The 19508-nt window shown below is 52.5% G+C and overlaps 1 protein-coding gene across 2 annotated transcripts in view; it reads left to right on the top strand.

The window, feature by feature from the left end:
• The first annotated feature begins 4029 nt into the window (after nt 1-4029).
• Nucleotides 4030-19508, top strand: part of WHRN (whirlin) — a 58047-nt gene continuing 42568 nt past the window's right edge. For both annotated transcript variants that reach the window (XM_066563020.1, XM_066563019.1), the window contains exon 1: nt 4030-4745. In XM_066563020.1, the coding sequence (XP_066419117.1) occupies nt 4146-4745 (600 nt within the window). In that variant the 5' untranslated portion in view covers nt 4030-4145. The remainder of the gene's footprint in view (nt 4746-19508) is intronic.

The raw sequence follows: 19508 nt of genomic DNA, 5'->3' as shown, positions 1-19508 counted from the left end.
GAATAACATCTTGTGGGCTCCTGTTGGCCTTGAGGGACTCTGCTGGCAAGGCAGGTGGTGCAGGTGCAAGCTGGGAATGAGCAGTGCCTGGCTGCTCTGGAGCTCTCCACTGTGCTGAGGTCCCTTTGCTGGTGTCTGTCAGGTCCTCACAGTTATCAAAGGTTCAGTTCAGCCAGGAGCTGTCCCAGGAATTATTGTGGACACTCAGTGTCCATGAATCTTGTCTCCAGAGGATGTTTGTAGGTGATGCTGTCTGTACCTGGCATTGATCCTCTGCCCTGAGCTCTTGCTGCCAGCTCCCCCCTGGCTGAGCTCCCTTTCCAAACCATCACAGAATCAACTGAGGTTGGAAAAGACCTCCCAGACCATCAAGTGCAACCTTTGACTGATCCCCACCTTGTCACCAGCCCAGAGCACTGAGAGCCACATCCAGGCCTTCCTTGGACACCTCCAGGGATGGGGCTTCACCACCAATGGTTTGGGTTAGGAGGTCCATAAAGATCACCCTGTCCTACCACCCTGCCATGAGCTGGGACACCTTCCACCATACCAGGTTGCTCCAAGCCCTGTCCAAGCTGATCTTAAACACTTGCAGGGATGGGACAGCCACAGCTTCTCTGGACACCCTGTGCCAGGGCCTCCCCACCTTCAAAGGGAACCACTTCTTCCTAGGCAGTCCTGAAGGAGCACTTTGACATGGTGAGACTCTGGCCTTGGAGCCCTGCAGCCTGCACAGGAATTGCACCCTGATGGGGGCATTTATTCAGCAGCAGCACCTGGGCTGAGGAAGGTTGGAGAGGTTTTGCTCAGGTGTGGAACACTCCTGAGCCCAAGACCTGCATGAACCTCTAGTTCTGCATTTAGGAATGATTCTGGTTCTGGAAAGCTGCTCAGGCCCAAGGCCATATGCTGCTCCCTCTCAACTGCCTGGCTTTAGTGTTTACAGCAGTGGAAAGGATAAAGCCCCCAGAAATCCATCAGATTCACTTCAAAGCTGAGGCTCCATGAGAAGACCTCAATCCTTTTCTCTCCAAGGTAAAGCAGTGTGTGCCCCTGTCTGGGATGTATGGAAATGAACCAACTTGCCAATGTGTGAACAATCTAAATGTAAAACTTCTCTGAGGAGAAACTAAACCAGGGGTCACATCCAAAGGGAGGGCTCAGAGCTGTCCATGGCAGCAGCAAGTGGATGGGGCACCCCAAGGATGAGCAGTATCTGCTGGCAGGGCTGTAGTGACAGCAAGAACACAGAATCATTCCCATATAGCTGCTCTGTTGCCCTGATTTTTAAATATTTTCTAAGCCTTCTGATGTTTACATTCTTGTAACAAACTTTCTCACACACTTTCTGTGAATAACTCATTGTTTTGCATTCTTTTATGGAGGAGGAGAAATTTGATGGACTGTTGGTTTGTCCAGTGTCATTGGAGGGGTGGCACTGTCACCCTCCAATCCACTGTCACTTTGGGAAATCTATAAATGTTAGAGTCAGAAAATAAACTTCCCTTTTTCCACCTTGAGAACAGCGGTGTGTGTGCTCTTGTTGCTTTGTGTCCTATAGTGACAGCTGCTCTGTGTGTTTCTGCTGGGTAGCACTGGATTTGAGTTGTGCTGGTGTAGCCATGATATTTTCTGAAAAATCCTTTCCTTAGGATTTTTCCTCCTCAGAAGCTGAGAGGCCTCAGGAACAAAATATAAGCAATGGTTATCTGCTGCTGTGGAATGCAACAGGTGCATCTGGGATTGGCCTCATGGGGTTGTTTCTAATTAATGGCCAATCACAGCCCAGCTGGGTTGGACTCTCTGGTCAGTCACAAGATCTATTATCATTCCATTTCTTTATATTCCTTGTTAGCCTTCTGATGGAATCCTTTCTTCTATTATTTTAGTGTAATTTTAATATAATATATATCATAAAATAATAAATCAGCCTTCTGAAACATGGAGTCAGATCCTCATCTCTTCCCTCATCCTCAGACCCCTGTGAACACCATCACATGCTGGGCACTGGAAAAGTGACATTGTGACGTTCTGGAGTAGAGGTCAAAAGCTCAGGGACCAAGTGGCACCACTGGGCAGCCCTGGCCATGGAGCAGCCCTGGTGGCTCTGCCCTGGGCACTGCCAGGCTCTGCTGCAGAGGGAAGGGATGGATGTGCTGCTCCAGGCTGGAGCAGGGACAGCTCTCACTGCATCTGCTCATGTTCACACATTGGGAGTCTTGGTGTAGGATTAAAAGAGGCTGGAGGAGCTCAGCCACTGCACTGGTGGGAGCAGCAGTGCTTTAAATAGAGTCTGAGCGGGACTGAGCACTACCATCGTGTCTGGGTGCAATTCAAAGACTTGCAGTACCTTGGTTGCCCTTCTCTCACTTTGTTTGGCTGATGTAGGCGTATTTTTGTTTTTACTCGCTTCTCTGTCCTATATTGTCCCTTTTCTTTCCAGTAATGTTGACTGCTCCATCTGCTTATTTATCAGCCCCAGTTTGAACGCGAATTTCAATTAGCAATCTGCTTTGTTTAGTTTTGTTTTAAACAAGGCATTGAGAGCTCCAACAAAGCTTTAATACATAAAGCTACTTGTAATGCAGCTGTTTAAGCTCTTCCATCATATGCATGAACAAAATGAATTCTACTGCTATCAAGATTCATCTGATGAATTAGGTTTAATCCTCTTCTACTGTAGCAGATGGAAGGCACTTCAACAAAGACAGAAAGATTTCAAATGACTGAGATGGAAAATGGTCCTTGCTCAGGTGTTCCACAGACATAGAAGAGACTCAAACCTCACATAGTAAGAAATAATTCATCCAGCAACCAGAAAAGCAGTCCCTGGATTTCTGCACTCATTCCTGATCCTGATGCTTCTCTTTTGGGTCTGAGGTCACAAGTTATGGGTGTGGAGGCAGAGAAGAGGGTGGCTACCTGTGCAGGAGCATCCCAGGTGGGAATGTGATTCCCTGAATCCCACCTATCCAGGTCTGCAATACTGCGTGCCCGAGGCCTGCCAGCTTCTTGAGCATCGGATCTGGACCACCAGGATCCCTCACAGGAAGGGCTTCTTTGTCCTGGTTGTGTTTGCTAAATGAGGAGGAGTTAATTGCTGGAGTTTGGGGTGGACTCTAAACCCAACATCACAGAGTGGTTTGGGTTGGAAGGGACCTTACAGATTATCCCATCCCACCCCTGCCATGGCAGGGACACCTCCCACTGTCCCAGGTGCTCCCAGCCCTGTCCAGCCTGGCCTTGGGCACTGCCAGGGATCCAGGGGCAGCCCCAGCTGCTCTGGGCACCCTGTGCCAGGGCCTCACCATCCTCACTCAATTCTTAAGAACAATTTCTTTCCAAGATCTAATCTAAATTTCTCCTTTTTAAAACCTGCTCCCCCAATCATAGATTCCTTCAACACCCTGTCAGTAGGAAATACGTCTGAATTCCGTTCAGGAGTGATTAAAACAAAGCCTGTGCTGAGCTGAACGGGTGCATCCTCAGCACCATAACTCAGCAGTTACCGTGCCCAGCACTCTGAGGTAACAACAATCCCACACCTGGCACGCCGGGCAATGGAAAAACATCCCCGCGGGTCAGGTAACGGCTCCGTGTGCCGGGCCAGGCTGTTCTCGGCTGTAAACCGATCCCTACCCGGTGTCCTCTGCCGTGCGTCCTCCACCCCAAGTGCGCTCGCCATGCTGGGATGGAGGGAAGCTGCGGGAGCTCCGGGATGGACGCGATCCATCCCGGGAGGGCTGAGGACGGCTGCCAGGACTCTCCCACCTGCGCGGTACCCGCGGTGCGCTGAGCGCGGGCAGGGCTGGCTGCGCTGATGAGCGCTGATGAGCGGGCGCTAATTGCGGGTCCCGCGGGGGCGGGCGCTGGGGCGGGGCGGGGCGGGGGGGGGGGGGGTCCGGTCCCGCCGCCGGGGCCGCTCTGTATAACCGGTCTCCCGGCAACGGGGCCGCGTCACTTCCTGGGGAGCCGCGGGCGAGCGCACGGACAGGTGGAGCGGTGGGGCCGGTGCTGCCCGGGGGACTCCGCTCCTGCCCCGCCTGGCTCCGCTCTTGCCCGCTTTGGGTGCGCTCCTGCCCGGCGCGCCCCGCTCCGGCCGCTCCATCCCCTCCATCCCCCGGTGCGCTGCCGGTGCCGCGGCGATGAGCGCGGAGCTGGACGGCGTGTCCGTGCACTCCTCCTCCTCCTCGTCGGGCTCGCTGGGCTCGGCGGCGGGGCCGGCGCCGCGGCCGCTCTCGGCGAACGTGCGGCGGCTGCACCAGGCGCTCACGGCGCTGCTGAGCGAGGCGGAGCGGGAGCGCTTCATCCTCTGCCTCAACGCCTACCACGGCCGCCGCAACGTCTGCGACCTGGTGCGCTCCCTGCGCGCCCTCCTCGACGGGCCCCGCCGCCGGCAGCTGCTGCCGCTGCTGCGCCTCGTCCTGCCGCGCTCCGACCAGCTCCTCTTCGACCAGTACACGGCCGAGGGGCCCTACCTGCCGCCGCCCGGCCGCCCCCCGCCGCCCCCCGCCCCGCCGCCGGTGCTCCCGGGCGAGCTGCGGCAGGTGACGCTGCGCCGGAGCAAAGCCCACGAGGGTCTGGGCTTCAGCATCCGCGGCGGTGCCGAGCACGGCGTGGGCATCTACGTGTCGCTGGTGGAACCCGGCTCTCTGGCCGAGCGGGAGGGGCTGCGGGTCGGCGATCAGATCCTGGGGGTCAACGGCAAGTCCCTGGACAGGGTGACCCACGCCGAGGCGGTCAAGGTAAGGCGGCTCACGCTGGGTCTGGGTGGGTGTTTTCTCTCCATCCCGCCTTGTCCCGAGCTCCGCTGCGCGCCCCGTCCCGCTCTGCCTCTCCGGTGCGTGTCCGTGTCCCCCCGCTCCTCCCTTCCCTCCCTGGCTCTTATCCCCGTCCATCCGCGTCCCTCCCCGGCTCCATCCCCACCAGCCGGTGGGTCCGGAGCCCCCGGTGCCGCTCCCCGGGACGCGGCTCGGAGCCCGCAGCCCTCGGCGGAGCGGAGCCGCTCCGGGTTTGCATCGCGCCGGCGACATCGTGCGGGGCCAGCCGTGCTCGGAGCCCGGCCGGAAAGTTTGCGGTGGCGATAGCGGTGCCTAAAACCCACGGCAGGGACCGCGCTGCCGAGGTGGCTCCGGGCACGGCAGGCTCGTCCTGCGCTTTTGTCGTGCCTCTGAAACGCAGCGGTGCCTGCTCGTGGCTCGCCGGCAGCCTGGGAAGCTCGTGGAAGCTGGAAATCTGCATGAGACGGGTTTTGAGGGAGGTACTCCAGCCGCTCTAGTGGGTTTCTCCTCGCAAAGATGGGGAAACTGAGGCATGGAGAAGCAGAACAGACCCCCCCCCCCCCCCAAAAGGCTGCCCGAGGCAGGAGCAGATCCCCGATTCCCCTTTGAATGTTCCAGGGGGAGAAGGAGAATGGTTACACAACTGAACTGAGGGCTCCCGCTCTCCCAGCACGGCTCCACATGCCCTGGGGACCTGTTGTAGCCCGTAACAGCATGGGGGCTATCGATAAAAGCTTTAATGTGGGGGGAGAACTCCATAAACGGTGGGATTTTCGCCTGAAACGCGGGGTGCTGATGAAAATCCAGGTCTGAGTGTCCCAAACCGTTCCCAGAGCTGATCTCGTGGCTGGTGGGCTCCGCTCGGAATGTTCCCGAGGCACAAACCTATCGAGCTGCAGAATCGACTTTTAGAGCTGCAATTTGTAGGCAGCGTATGGAGAGCTGGGATCTGGCGTGACAAGGCTGTTCTCCAGCTGTTTGTGCTTTAATTTTTCCATAATAAGCTAAAGTGGTTCTGTTGGGAGCCTGTTCCATGTGGAGCCTTCCTCTGACAGCGCATTAATCTTGCACAGCTTTGAACACTTCTTCCCTGCCGACCTGTGTGTTCCCTGCCCCAGCTTTAAATCAGTGCCCTGGGCAAGGGCACGACTTCCAGGCTGGAAATGACTCCCTGGTAATCCTGACAGCAGAGGAAAGGTTTGTAGGAATTACTTTCCTCTTGTTCCTAATGATAGGACAACAGCAGGGTAAGCTTTCAGTTGTTAGTCTGCAATTTTGTGGCTTGGAGATTGCAACCCCCACGTATTTTGGTTATGGCATTGGGATGGAGAGGAACTAGGTGTCAGGAATGCTCTACTCCATGACTTCATCTCCAATTCATCCCACTCTGCTGGGTAATTCACATCACTTTCTGTTTGTTCTCTAATATAATGTAATTGATGCCTTTTAGACATTATTAATTTTGAGTGAAACTAAGTGCTTCCTGCACAGAAATAATTCCTGGAGGACATGGCTTGCCAAGAGCTATATTTTGTTAATATGATCCTGATAGGAAAAAGCAGCTTAGAAATTGTCTCCTTGTGTGCTGAACTTCTTTCAACAACAAATTCATCACGTACCCTGTGCTGGCACCTTCTTGAGGTTCTTTTCACATCTGGGAAGGGTTTTTATGATCCACATCGTGGTGGTGGGAACATTTTGCTTGGGAATAGCGGCAGAGTGATTCACAGTACAGCTCTAATAAATCCTTGGGAGATTCTAAAATGAACCAAGTGTTAATTTGCCCTTAGATGCTGCATTTGGGAGGGGGAAATGAAGAGATGGCCTTCAGCGATGCTCAAGGGCAGCATTGGAAGGTTTAAGGTACAAGTAGCTCAGCCCGATGTTTTGGGTGTCATTCAGAGTGGCAGAGCTGCAGGGACAAGTGGGGGTGATGAGTGGATTCATTTTGTGCTCTGCTTCTGCTTGAAACCTGGGCTCTGGGGCTCAGGTGGGTGCACTGACAGCTCTGTAAAGGCCCCTGGCTGTGGGCTGTTCTCCTCAGGCAGAGCCCCCCTCGCTGCGTCCTGCCCTCCTCACTGGTGGCTCTTGGTCTGCCCTGCTGTGGGGCAGTGTTGGATGGCCAAAATCAGCTCCACTGCTCAGAGCTTGGTGCTCATAACCCCAGATTGGGGATTTGATCCCTTTCTTGGCTGTCCACTTAAGAGTTGGACTCGATGACCTTTGTGATGCTTTCCAACTCAATATTCTGTGATAAACCAGAGCTGGCTTGGTCCTGGAATTCGTGCACACGCTGTAACGGAGACAGAGAAAGCTGAGGAGAGAGATTTGGTTAACACGAGCCCCTGGCTGTGTGGCTGATCTCTCAGACACTCTGAGCTCCAGAGGAGGGGCTGTGTGAGCTCCCCCGGGCAGACCGTGTCTGATGGGAGCTCAGCTCGGTCCCTGCCATGCTCCAGCTCCTCTTTCCCCGCTGTCCTGCAGCCAGCAGCTGTCTGGGCAGGGAGCCCTGCTGTCCATCACAGGCACGGCGTGCTATGCTGACAGAAGTTGTCAGAGCTCGTTCCTGGGGCCGGTGCAGGGCTCCGGAAGGCTCCGGGCTGAGCGTGACAAACTCCCCGAGCCGCGGGTGCCCGGTGCCCGCCGGGGTGCTCGGGGTGCCCGGCTGGGGCTGTGCCAGCTGCTCGGGCAGAGCGGGGAATAAATGCAATGTCTGCATTTGGTTGTGCAGCCTCGGGTGAGCCTTCCCACGGCAGCCACTGCGTTCCTTTATCAGATCGTGGTGGTTCTGTTGCCTTTCCGTGCGTGTCTGGCCGTGCAGGAGCAGCCCAGCTGCTTTTATTCTTCCTCTCCAGGAGGAGAGAGGCTCTGCTGTGGGGTTGTGTCACTGTCTGTTGGGAAGGATGAAAGTTTGACAAGAAAGTCTCACAGATATGTGTGCGTAGCAGAAAGATTTTTAAATGTAGAGTCTGATGAAGGAATAGAGATGGAAGCAAGTTTTGATACAGAAGAAAAGAATTGCTGAGCCAGTCTCACTGGATAACCAAGGAGGCAAAGGCTGTGTTAGTTAGAAGGGATTTTTATGGCTTAGAGCAAAGGATAAACCCACTCCAAACAAGAAGATGTTTTTACCAAGCAGAAAGAGAGCACAGGCAAACAAGGCAGCAAATGTGGCAAGTAGAAAAAAGGTCTCAGAATTTTCCACTGCAAGAAAACTGAAAAACAACTCCTAGCTTAAACTGTAATGTACTGACTTTGAGTGATTGGAGAACAAGTAACGTGAATATGGTAATTATAGTAGTTATGATAGGCTGTAGATAATAGTTAAGGTATAGATTGGTTCTACTGTATGAAGATGCACAGCAAAGAAAAGTCTATAATGCATTGTAACCAAAACCAAAGTATAGAATGCATTGTAACCAAAAGAAAAGTCTATAATGCATTGTAACCAAAACCAAAGGGTCTCCAGGCCTGCCTGCAGCTGGAGCTGGCATCTGTGGGCACAGCTCTGTCACCCACCACCCTGGACTGCTGTAACCTCTTGGATACAAGTAAACTGCATTTTGGAGAGCCCCTGGAGTCCCACATCATTTCGGCTCTTACAGCTGTCGAGGCAGTCACAACACAAAGCAGAGACCAAAGAGAGTCTCAGACAGCAGCTCTTTATTATCGAACATGGCTGACCTTTTATACGCTTTGCAATTATTTATACTTCTTCTACCTTAAGTATTGGCCACAATAAATCAACATAACACCCTTGGTGAAAAGTTACAGTGACTTCAACTGACTTTCTAAAAATACTTCGTCCTGTGGCAGTGTTCGCAGGGGTCCCAGGAAGAGGGAAGGGACAAGGATCTGACTCCATGTTTCAGAAGGCTGATTTATTATTTTATGAGATATATTACATTAAAACTATACTAAAGGAATAGAAGAAAGGATTTCATCAGAAGGTTAGCTAAGAATAGAAAAAGAAAGAATGATAACAAAGGCTTGTGGCTGACGGAGACAGTCTGAGACAGCTGACTGTGATTGGCCATTAATAACAAACATCCAACATGGACCAATCCCAGATGCACCTGTTGCATTCCACAGCAGCAGATAACCATTGGTTACGGTTTGCTCCTGAGACCTCTCAGCTTCTCAGGAGAAAAAAATCCTAAGGAAAGGATTTTTCATAAAACATGTCTGTGACATCATCCAGCTACAAAGTTTTCTTCTTATCTTTCTTCAATCCCTCACTTCTCTTGGACTCCTTGGTTACAAGGCCTTGGAGATGGCTCCTAATCAGCTTCTTCTTGCTTCTCAGCTCCTTGTCCCCCCTTTAGCTAACAGGCCTGCTGTTAGCCCCTTCCACAGGATAGCAGCAATTTCTGTTCACTCCTGGAATTTTCAAGCGTCACTCAGTGATGCACCCAAAGTCAATCGAGATGAGAGCTGCCACACCTGGCTAAGTGACCCGTGTGATGTCCCAGCTCAGAACTCACTGCTGGCCTGTCACCACTGACTGGTGTTTGCAGATGTTTCCAGCGTAAATGAGATAGAAAGTGGCATTCTGCCTTCAACCACAAGATTACCTCAGCACTCCAAATCAATTCCCTAAATGACCAGCTCCTTAACCTTTACGTGAGCATGGGAGTTTTATGCCTTGTCTGCTCTGAGCTCGGCTGTGCCATCCAAATCCAAATTAAATGACTCCATTACAATTACAGCTCCATCATTGCAGCATTCATGAGTGCACTTTAGCAAAAGATCACCAGCATTTGAATTATGGTGTAAGTGGAGAAGTTATTCTTGTCTGCCATATTTTTAGAGCTGGCTTGGTTTTTATCAGCCTTGCTATTTAGGATATTATATTATGTCTATAATATATATATTTATTTTACTGTGTATGGTGTATATGCTGCTATATTTGAGCATATACTGCATATATATTTTAGCAGTTATGCTGAAGGTTTGTATTGATAAGCTGTCATACTTTATCCAGAGGACTTAAAATCAAGGTGTTTGTGGCTTTAGACCATCAAAAATTTACCCAGGGAGGTGTTTCCCCAATGCTCTGGGGTTGGCATTAAATTCACACTCCTTTCTCCCCCACCCTTTACCTTTCTTGCTTTGCTGAAGGTTTTTAGTCCTTTGAATAAAGAGACATTTAGGGAGGGAGGGGACAAAAGAAAGTGAAAAGTGGAAAAATTCCTGATTTAGGATTTGGCTTAATGAGCTACACCAGCCCCAAAGAGCTGCACTGGTCCCACCATTGGCCCAGTTATTTCTGGCAGATCTGGATCAGCAAAGTCACCAAAACTCCACTAATTTGGATGTGCTGGGCTGGGGAGTTTGGTTCTTTGGTGTTGGTGTAAATCTGAGATGGCTTTGCCAAAGTCACTGGGCTGGAACTGAGTTTATTCTGGAGGAACTGGAGTAGTTCAGGTGGCCTGGCTTGGGTTCTTCACCTGTGGAGAGAGGCTGGAGGGGCTGGGCAAGGCTTGGGATGAGGCTGACAGGGCAGAGGGGTCTGTGGCACTGTCAGCCTGTCCTGTGTCCCTGTGACAGCCCTGCCTGGGGAGGGAGGGGGAACAGCCAGGGGCCTCCTCCTCTCCCTGACCTGTGAGGGAAGGGGATTGCATCAGGGGCTACCACCTCACACCCCAGCCTGGGATGGAGGGGGAGCTCATCCCCAGCCACCTCCATCTCTGCTCCAACCGAGCTCTTCACTCCCCCATCCCTTCCATCTCCTGCTCTGATGGAAGTGCCAAGTGGGCATTTAAAAATAGTTAAAAGGAGATTAGAATTCCTTTTATGTCCTTTTACTGTGGGTTTTCCTGCTGGGAAACAAGGTGATCTCTTCAGAGATTGTAATATTTCATAAGAAAGGACCCCAGGTGTGGGATTGCTAAAAGATCTCTGAGAAATGACAGCAGAGATGTGCAGCCCTGAGTCTCAAACATATCTAGAGCCATTTTTCTTTCCAGCCAGCTTCCAATAAAGCAAATTTCATGTCACTGTTTCTTGTGATGCCAAATTAATTGATCACCATGACCTGACACTGCTGATTTAATCACCCCAGCACTGGGGCCCGGCTCAGAGCAGTGAGTGCAGCTTGGTTTGGTTGAGTTTTGACCCTTCAAAGTGCTTGGAGCTGTGGCTGATCAGCCAGAGCAGTGCAGGGATGGCCGAGGGGTGCAGGCAATGCATTGATCCCTGATTCTGTGAAGATTCCAGCCCTGTTCTTTTGATCCCTGATTCTGTGAAGATTTCAGCCCTGTTCTTTTGATCCCTGATTCTGTGAAGATTCCAGCCCTGTTCTTTTGATCCCTGATTCTGTGAAGATTTCAGCCCTGTTCTTTTGATCCCTGATTCTGTGAAGATTCCAGCCCTGTTCCTTTGATCCCTGATTCTGTCAAGATTTCAGCCCTGTTCCTTTGATTCTGTCAAGATTTCAGCCCTGTTCCTTTGATCCCTGATTCTGTCAAGATTTCAGCCCTCTTCCTTTGATCCCTGATTCTGTCAAGATTTCAGCCCTGTTCCTTTGATTCTGTCAAGATTTCAGTCCTGTTCCTTTAACTGCTGCATGCTTATTGAGGCTCTGTGTTTTTAGAAGGCACTAAAGAAAGAGGCTTGAAACTTCTCCCTTTCCCCAGGGAGCTGGGGGAGCTGGAGCATGGAAAAGGAGGATGTGACTAGCATCCACCCCAATAGCTGGAGTGGTAATCCCTTCCTGCATCTCTGCATCTGCTTAGAAACAAAAACCCCAGAACTGCACCAAAATAAAGAGCACAGTTTAAAAGGCAGGTGCTGTGCAATGCCAGGGGCTCCTGCTGTGCCCTTCTGTCCTGCAAACAGTTTCCATGTCAGCTCCTGTGCTCAGCTGGACTTGGAGGGAGAGGGTGGGAAGTGTAAAAGCACCAGGATCTCCCTCTGGGAAAAAGGAGGAGGGAAAATGGTCACTCTGGAGCTTGGGGGTATCTGCATTTAAAATGACTTTTAAAGCTCCTTGAGGAGGAGGGCTGATGGCAGTGGCAGAGCATGGATGTGGAAGGGCTGCTCTGGTTCCAGGGCAGATGTGGAGCTGTGGTTTGAGCACTGGAGCTCACCTGGAGCTGCTCCCCTGTCACTGGGAGCTCCAGATGAATTCCTGGTGTGACTTGGGCTGGAGTGAAGCTGCACACCCAGCCAGGGGCTGTGGGAAGGTGGGTTTGGCTGCTCCACCTGGCTTAGGAGTTGGTTGTATTTGCTGCTCTGCCACTGGTTTCCCTCAGTGGGCAAGTTCCTTAGTCATCTGTTTCCCTTCATTTCACCAGCAAATCACAATCAGCCCTAATGAAATCAAATGACTTTATACTGATGCAAAAGATTGGAATGAGGGCCTTAATCTCTCCTCTCCTCTTAATGCAGGCATGATAGGACTTGGCACCAGGACTGGCTTGTTCATCAGGGTTAGCATTGTCAGGGCATCCTGGAGTTCTTGCAGCATCTATGTTATTTAGTGGGCTCCTTGTAAATAAACAGTTTTGGCTCAGCAGAGAAATTGATAAGATAACCTGGAGGATAAAAGCTTATTTCCTTCTAGTGGCCGTTGGAAGAAAACAAAAGCGTCAGAACTGGTGAATTAAAATATCCTTTACCCAGTTCCCCTGTCCTCAGGGATGAGGATGGATTTTCTTGACACTTTCCTCAATGCCACAGAGAATTATTCAGCTCGAAATGCCCTCAGTTAAAGTGACAAAGCACCTGCTGATGTGATTTACCTTGGGTTCTTTGGACTGGATGCTCTGAGTTCTCCCCACCAGGAGCACCAGGTGCTGGCTGAGTACAGGTGAAGCAGAGCCCTGGAGGAGCTCTGGTCCTGCCAGGTGCCCCAGGGATGGCCTTGGAGCCCCTGGGGCTGGGAGAGGCTGGAGGGGGCTCTGCTCTGTGCAGGCTCTGCCTGGATGCCCTCAGTGCTTCATCCAGTGCTGGGGAAGATGAAACAGGAAAGCCTTATCAATATGATTGCCTGGCAAAAGATTTTGAGAATATGGAAACTATAAGTGAGATTGAAATGAAAGCAAGCTTTGAGATCCCTCAGTTACTGAACAACTGGAAAACAATGGTGTGGCTGCTGAAGGTGATCCCCTGTTGATGGAACAACACCCTCTGCTTGCAGACAGGCCCAAGGGGCAGAGCAGACCCTGCCAGCTTGGCAGAAGGGCCCAAAGAGGAGTTTGTAGGGTTTAAAATGTAACACAGGATGGTAATGTAATGATTCTTATAGGCTGTATGGAAATGCTATAGGATTTGTATCTTGTACTAGATTGGTTAGTGAGAATCAGACTATTCAACACAGAAGAAGATTTATTGTATTGTAATGGGAACCTCGCTCTCTTACCCTTTTGCTCTCTCACCCTCTCATCCTCTCTCCCCCTCTCTTCTCTCAGGCCTGCTCTGAGCTGTGCCTGGCAGCTCCCAGCAGGGCCCTGCCCCCAGGCCCTTTGCAATAAACCCCAAGTTCCAGCCCTGGCTCCAGAGATCTCTCATCTCCATCCATCCCCACCATCCTACCCCCCTGCTCCTACAATCCAGCACCTTCCTCACTTCCCCACATTGATTCTTCCAAAGTTTCCCACCCAGGCATTAACCCTGTTTAGACAGTATGGCCTTGTCTGATGGCATTGTCATTTTTAGCCAATATGGTGCTTCACATGACTCCTTCCAGCACTGCTTGGAGTGGAGCAGAGAGAGAAGACCCGAGGAAGCAGGAGCAGTGCTTCAATCTGCATTTCCCTTATGCCTCCCCCCTACCCTGAAAGCACCCAAACAGCTTTGGTTTTGCTTTCTTTCCACAATTACGTGGAGTTTTCTGCTGTTTTTAGAACCATCCCGGGCTTGCCTGAGGGCTGCACTGATCAGGGACCGGCTTGGAGGGGGTGGGAGGTTGCAGAGTGGGGATGGGGAGCTTGGGGAGAAGGTGCTGGAGCTTCGATTTCACTTGACCTTTGCCGTGAAAGGGACATGGGCTTCCCGATGCCTTGGGGCTAAATGTGTGCAATCACCATAATTATACATCGATTTGCATTGATTTGCATAATTGCCTCTACTTGAAAGCCCAACTGCTGTCCTTTGCCTTGGGAGAGGGGGAGAGGTTGGACTGTGCCTCCTGCAACTCCTGTTTGTCCTCCTGCAGGGAGGCTGTGTCACCCCAGTGTCCCCCCTGTGTCCCCTGGACCCTGGCACCGTTGCTGTCCCTCCATCTGTGCTTCCCTCAGCCTCCTCCTGTGTCCTGCTCTGCCCTCCTGCCTCTGGGGCACCTTCTCCTCATTCCCCTTCTCCCTGTTCCAGGTCAGAGCATCCCAGCTCCCTCCTCACATCCAGCTCCCTGTGCTTTGTCAGGCAACACAGGGCAGGGATAGAACTTAAAATCATGGAATCCCAGACTGGTTTGGGTTGGAGGGACCTTAAAGCTCATCCAGATCCATAGGCAGGGACACCTCCCACTGTCCCAGGTGCTCCCAGCCCTGTCCAGCCTGGCCTTGGACATTCCAGGGATCCAGGGGCAGCCACAGCTGCTCTGGGCTGCTTGTTCCAAATCTGTCTCTGCACTCTGGGGCAGGGGACAGTCTCTCCTTGCTTCACCTGGCAAATTTGGCCTTAACCAGGCGTGCAGGGGGAGCTGCAATAGCCTTTTATCCATCCTGCCTGCAGCTGATCCCTGGAGCAAACATTCTGGGAGCCAAAAATCCTGTGCCTGCTGTCCTGTCTCGGCACAGGAGCCTCTCAGCTGCTGTGGCTCAATCCCTCTCCTGTAAAAGCTCCTGCTCCCCTCCCCAGCAGCCCCAGGGAGCTGCTTCATTCCCCCTGGCAGCAGCATTGTTTTGCTCAGTCCATCTGATCCCACAGGCTTCAAACCCTCCCTGAGTCCAGCAGGAGACCCTGGCATGGAGCAGGAAATAGCGGCCGGACAAACTTCTGCCGTCGCTCCTGCACGGAGCCGGAACGCGCTGTAAAAGCTCCCCCTGCCTCCCTCCTGTGGAACTGATGCCTTGTGAGGGCTGAGCCAGAGCAGAGACTGGGCAGAGATCAAGAATAAAGCAGGGATTTATTCAAAGCATCTCCTCCATGGATCCACCTTGAGCAGCACAAGAGCCCAGCCAGGGCTGCACCCAAGATGAACCAAAATGGTCCCAAAATGCACGGCCGGGCACGGGGTCTCTGCCTTGGATCAGTTCTGCTCCATTTGCATCTTGCAGTTCATTGTCCCATTCCAGCTTTAGCCCCTGCAGTCCCACCCTGCTTGTTTTTCTCTCTCCAGCCCACGGGGTTTGTGCTCCTGGGCTGAGATTTGGGTCATTTGTCCTTGGTGCCCAGCTGGAGCAGGAATTGTTTTGTGTCCCTGCTCTGTGCACAGAGTTCAGCATCCCCTGATGTGAAGCCCAGACCCACCCACTAAAGCAGCACAGAATGTGAAAAACAGAAAAGCTAAACCTGAGGCATCAGTATCTCAGCATTTCTTTCCTTTTGCAGTTTATTTCTAAACCTGGGCCTTACTTTTTGGGGTCGTGCTGCCAAATTCCTGATGCTCTGCAGGCTGATAACCTCAGCACTGACCTTTGGAGCTTGACAGCAGAACTATGCCCATTATCCCTTGCCCATTATCCCATACCCATTATTCCATGCCCATTATCCCAGAGCCAAACCAGCTCCTGTGCCATTCACATTCTCTGATAAAATTCCTTCACCCAGGGTTTTTCTCCTGGGAAGCTGAGAAGCCTCAGAGAAAAGGAAAACAATTCTCATCTCATTTGCTTCTCCTGTGCTGTGCTCATGTGGAATGTGTTTGGAGATTGTTCACCCACAGGTGATTGTTCCATTGCATTCTGCTGGGAGTTGTTTTCACTCTTTGGCCAATCAGGGCCAAGCTGTGTCAGGACTCTGGAGAGAGTCAGGAGTTTTCATTATTATCTTTTTAGCATTGTGTAAGTATCCTTTCTGTATTCTTTAGTATAGTATAGTATTCTTTAATATAATACAGTATCATAAAGTAATAAATCAGCCTTGTGAGGGCATGGAGTCAGATTCATCACTCCTGCTTTTATCAGGACATTCCCAGCAAATATAATAAGCTCCAGGAGGTTGTTCCTGGTGGAGGAGAAGCAGCTGGAGGCTGTGCTGAGGAGGAGGATGGCTCATGGTTAATGCTCCCAGTACCCACCTGGGATCTTCCCACTCTGGGCTGCTCCTGTACTGGGGAAGGTGAAGGGAGGGGGCTGTCCCTGCCCCAGGCAGGTTGGGGCAGGCTGCCAGGAGCATCCTGGTGATTCATTGCCCTTCCTTTCTGCAGCTCTGCTCCTTCTGGGGGGTTTTGGGGGTGTTTTTACCTCTCAGGGCCATTGGGAAGTGGGGCATAAGAGAGGGGAAATGGTGAAGATGAGAGAGGAAAGCCCTCAGTGATGTGACACCTGCAGGGTTTGGAGTCATCTCTATAAAACCTCTTGATATAAAACCTATAAAACCACCTGAAGGGTGGCAGCTGCCCCTCTGGATCCCAGGGAAGAACATGATGTACTGGGAGCTGTTTGGGTTTTATAGGTTTTTGAAGGTAATTGTGGCACATGAGATGTGTGTTTCCTATTTTGATCAGTTTAAATGATCTCCTTCCCTCTCAGAGGGCTTGATAATTAAATGGAGTGTTGTTAGGGGATCAGTGGCCTCATGGAATCAATCTGCCCTGCTCTCTGGCACTTGCTGCTTCTGCTGACATTTCTGGGCAGTTGGTGACTGTTTCCCTGCTGCAGGTTTTGGCACTAATTCCCAGATTCACATCAATGATTTCTGTAAGCTGGGCTGCTGGCAGGTGAGCTTTCACACTGTGCCCTAAACCTCCCACCCCATGGTCCTCAAACACATCAGAGATGAGGCAAAGCCAAATCTTATCCGAGGCTGCAAATCCCTACAGTGGCTTGAGAAAGGAGATGGAGATGCAGCCTGCACTGCCTGATTCTGCACAGGGCATTGAGGAGGTGGAATTGGTTATTTAGGGGTGGCTGGGTGAGGTTCAGTGTGCCCCTTATGTCCCCAAAAATCTCACAGGATGAGTTCTGCTGTGGCTTTGGGGGTATCTCTGCAGTCAGGGCACACAGGGCAATTTGTGTGTCTGGGAGGAAAAAGTTTTCCCTTGCAGAATTCCCACCCAGAGCCTGGCCCTTGTGATGTCCCCTTGTGCTGGGCACTGCTGGGGCCACCTCAAATCCTCTGTTCAGTTCTGGGCCCCTCAGTTTGGGAGGGACCTTGAGGGGCTGGAGCATGTCCAGGTTAATTTATTATTTTATGTTACTATATTGTATAAAAGAATGGTATACTAAATAATAGAGAAAGGATACAGACAGAAGGCTTAATAAGATAATAATTAAAAACTTGTGACTCTCCAGAGTCCTGACACAGCTTGGCCCTGATTGGTCATTAAGTAAAAACAATTCACATGAAACCAATCAAACAATGACCTGTGGGTAAACAGTGTCCAAACACATTCCAAAGCAGCAAAACACAGGAGAAGCAATCAGGTATTTTCATTATTTTCGTTTTTCTCTGAGGCTTCTCAGCTTCCCAGGAGAAGAAATCCTGGCAAAGGGATTTTTCAGAAAATATAATGGTGACAAAACTGCTTCTCACTGAGTACAGGAGGGACCTCAGTAAGTGTATAAAGGACTCTGCAGTGTCCCCAGCCTGCTGCAGCACTGCCTCTCTGGCAGACACTGTCACCAGCAGTGTCCTGATGGCTCTCCCAGCTCTGTTCACTCCTGTGCCCCCTCTTGGATGGAGGCTGCCCTGGAGCCCTGGCTCTGTGCAGCTGCTCCCCTCCCCTCGGGCTCCCTGCTGTCACCTTCATGCATAAAACATCTCCCTGAGCCCAGATCCCTGCTCCTGGTGGCCCTGTCAAGGCAGCTGCAGGGGGACATAAAAATCCTCGTGTAAATCTCTGGCCTCTCATCCCTGCTAATTCCCCTGTGCCTCCAGAGAGCAGCTCTGCTGCTGTGCCTGCCCTGCCAGGGGGTGACATTTGGCTCAGGCTGAATGGCTCTGCCAGGCTCCAGCAGCCACCCCTGCCCTGTCCCCGGGGCAGATGTGGCACTCCAGGGTGCCCAGGGTGGACCCACCTGTGCCCAGTCCCTCCTCCTGTGCCTGATCCCTTCTCCTGTGCCCAGTCCCTTCTGTGCCCTGTCCCTCCTCCTGTGCCCTCCTCCTGTGCCCTGTCCCTTCTCCTGTGCCCTGTCATTTCTCCTGTGCCTGGTCTCTCCTCCTGTGTCTGTGCCCTGTCCTTTCTCCTGTGTCCTGTCCCTTTTCCTGTCCCCTCTCCTGTGCCCAGTCTCTCCTGTGTGGTGCAGACCCAGAGGTTTCCTCTGCTCCCTCTCCTTCCTGCCAGGATGGATTCTCTGGGCAAGGGAGGGAAGGGGATCCCTGTGCCATGTCCAGCCCTTCCCTAAACACCTCCAGGGATGGGCACTCCAAAGCTCCCTGGGCAGCCCCTGCCAAGGCCTGAGCCCCCTTTCCATGGGGAAATTCCTCCTGGTGTCCACCCTGAGCTGCCCTGGCCCAGCCTGAGGCCGTTCCCTCTGCTCCTGTCCCTGTTCCCTGGAGCAGAGCCCGACACCCCCGGCTGTGCCCTCCTGTCAGGAGCTGTGCAGAGCCACAAGGGCCCCCTGAGCCTCCTTTGCTCCAGGCTGAGCCCCTGCCCAGCTCCCTCAGCCTCTCCTGGGGCTCCAGCCCCTTCCCAGCTCTGTTCCCTTCCCTGGAATTGTTCCAGTTCTTCCTTTGAGGGGCCCAGAACTGCACACAGGCACAGGGGTACAGTGATGTTCTGCAGACTCCAAAGAGGTTTTATAGAGATGGCTCCAGTTTGGATGAACAAAGAGCATTTCAGGGGGTCCTGCACCCCATCTGACAGGGATCCCTTGCCCTGGTAGCTCTGGGGTAGGTGAGAAGGGTCCCTGCCACCCCCAGCTCACTGATTTCAGTGGAGTTCAGCCCATGCTGAGCCTGGCTGTAGGGCAGCTTTGGCTCAGGAAGGTGCTCTGTGCCCTGAAGCCTGGCACAGCCACGGTGCCCATGGGAGAGGGGTCCCCTGGAGTGGGCAGAGGGTTCAGAACCTGCTCCATCATCCCAGAGAGACCTGGGCAGGAGGAGCATGGGGAGCAGCCCAGCTGGGCTCTGAGTGCCCAGGGAGGGAGGAGATCCCAGCAGGGATGTGTTTGAGGGCCTGGGGAGCTGCAGGAACAGGGGCTGGGGCAGGGGAGCAGCCAGGGGTGAATGCTCTGTGGCTGTCCCCACTGTTTGGCAGCCCCCAGGCACATGGTGACCTTGGAGCATGGGACAGGTCTGCAGCCAGGTTTGCTGTGTGGGATGGAGATGCTGAGCTGGGCTCTGAGCTGGATTCTCTGTGCTCTGGCAGGGAGGAGCAGCAGTGCTGCCAGCTCAGGGCTGGGATGCAGCCAGCCCACTATTCCTGACCATTTACCCTTTCCTGAGGAGCTGCTGCTTTTAGTCCTTCCCAGGCACAAGCTTTGCTCAGCAGCTTCTCTGCTCAGTGGGGACAGCAGACCTTGCAGGGCAGCTCATCAAAATGGGAGAAAACACAAACACCTCCTTTCTGAGAGCAGATCTGCAGTGCTGGTGTCCCTGAGGCCTCTGGAGGGATCAGCACTTACAGCTGTCCCCAGGGAGAACTCCTCTGTGTTAATTGAAGTTTCTGTGTCAGCT

Source organism: Molothrus aeneus, chromosome 19 (genome assembly GCF_037042795.1).
Source record: "Molothrus aeneus isolate 106 chromosome 19, BPBGC_Maene_1.0, whole genome shotgun sequence".
Classification (NCBI taxonomy): domain Eukaryota; kingdom Metazoa; phylum Chordata; class Aves; order Passeriformes; family Icteridae; genus Molothrus; species Molothrus aeneus.
Note: the sequence above shows the minus strand (reverse complement) of the source record. Positions and strands in the feature narration are given on the sequence as shown.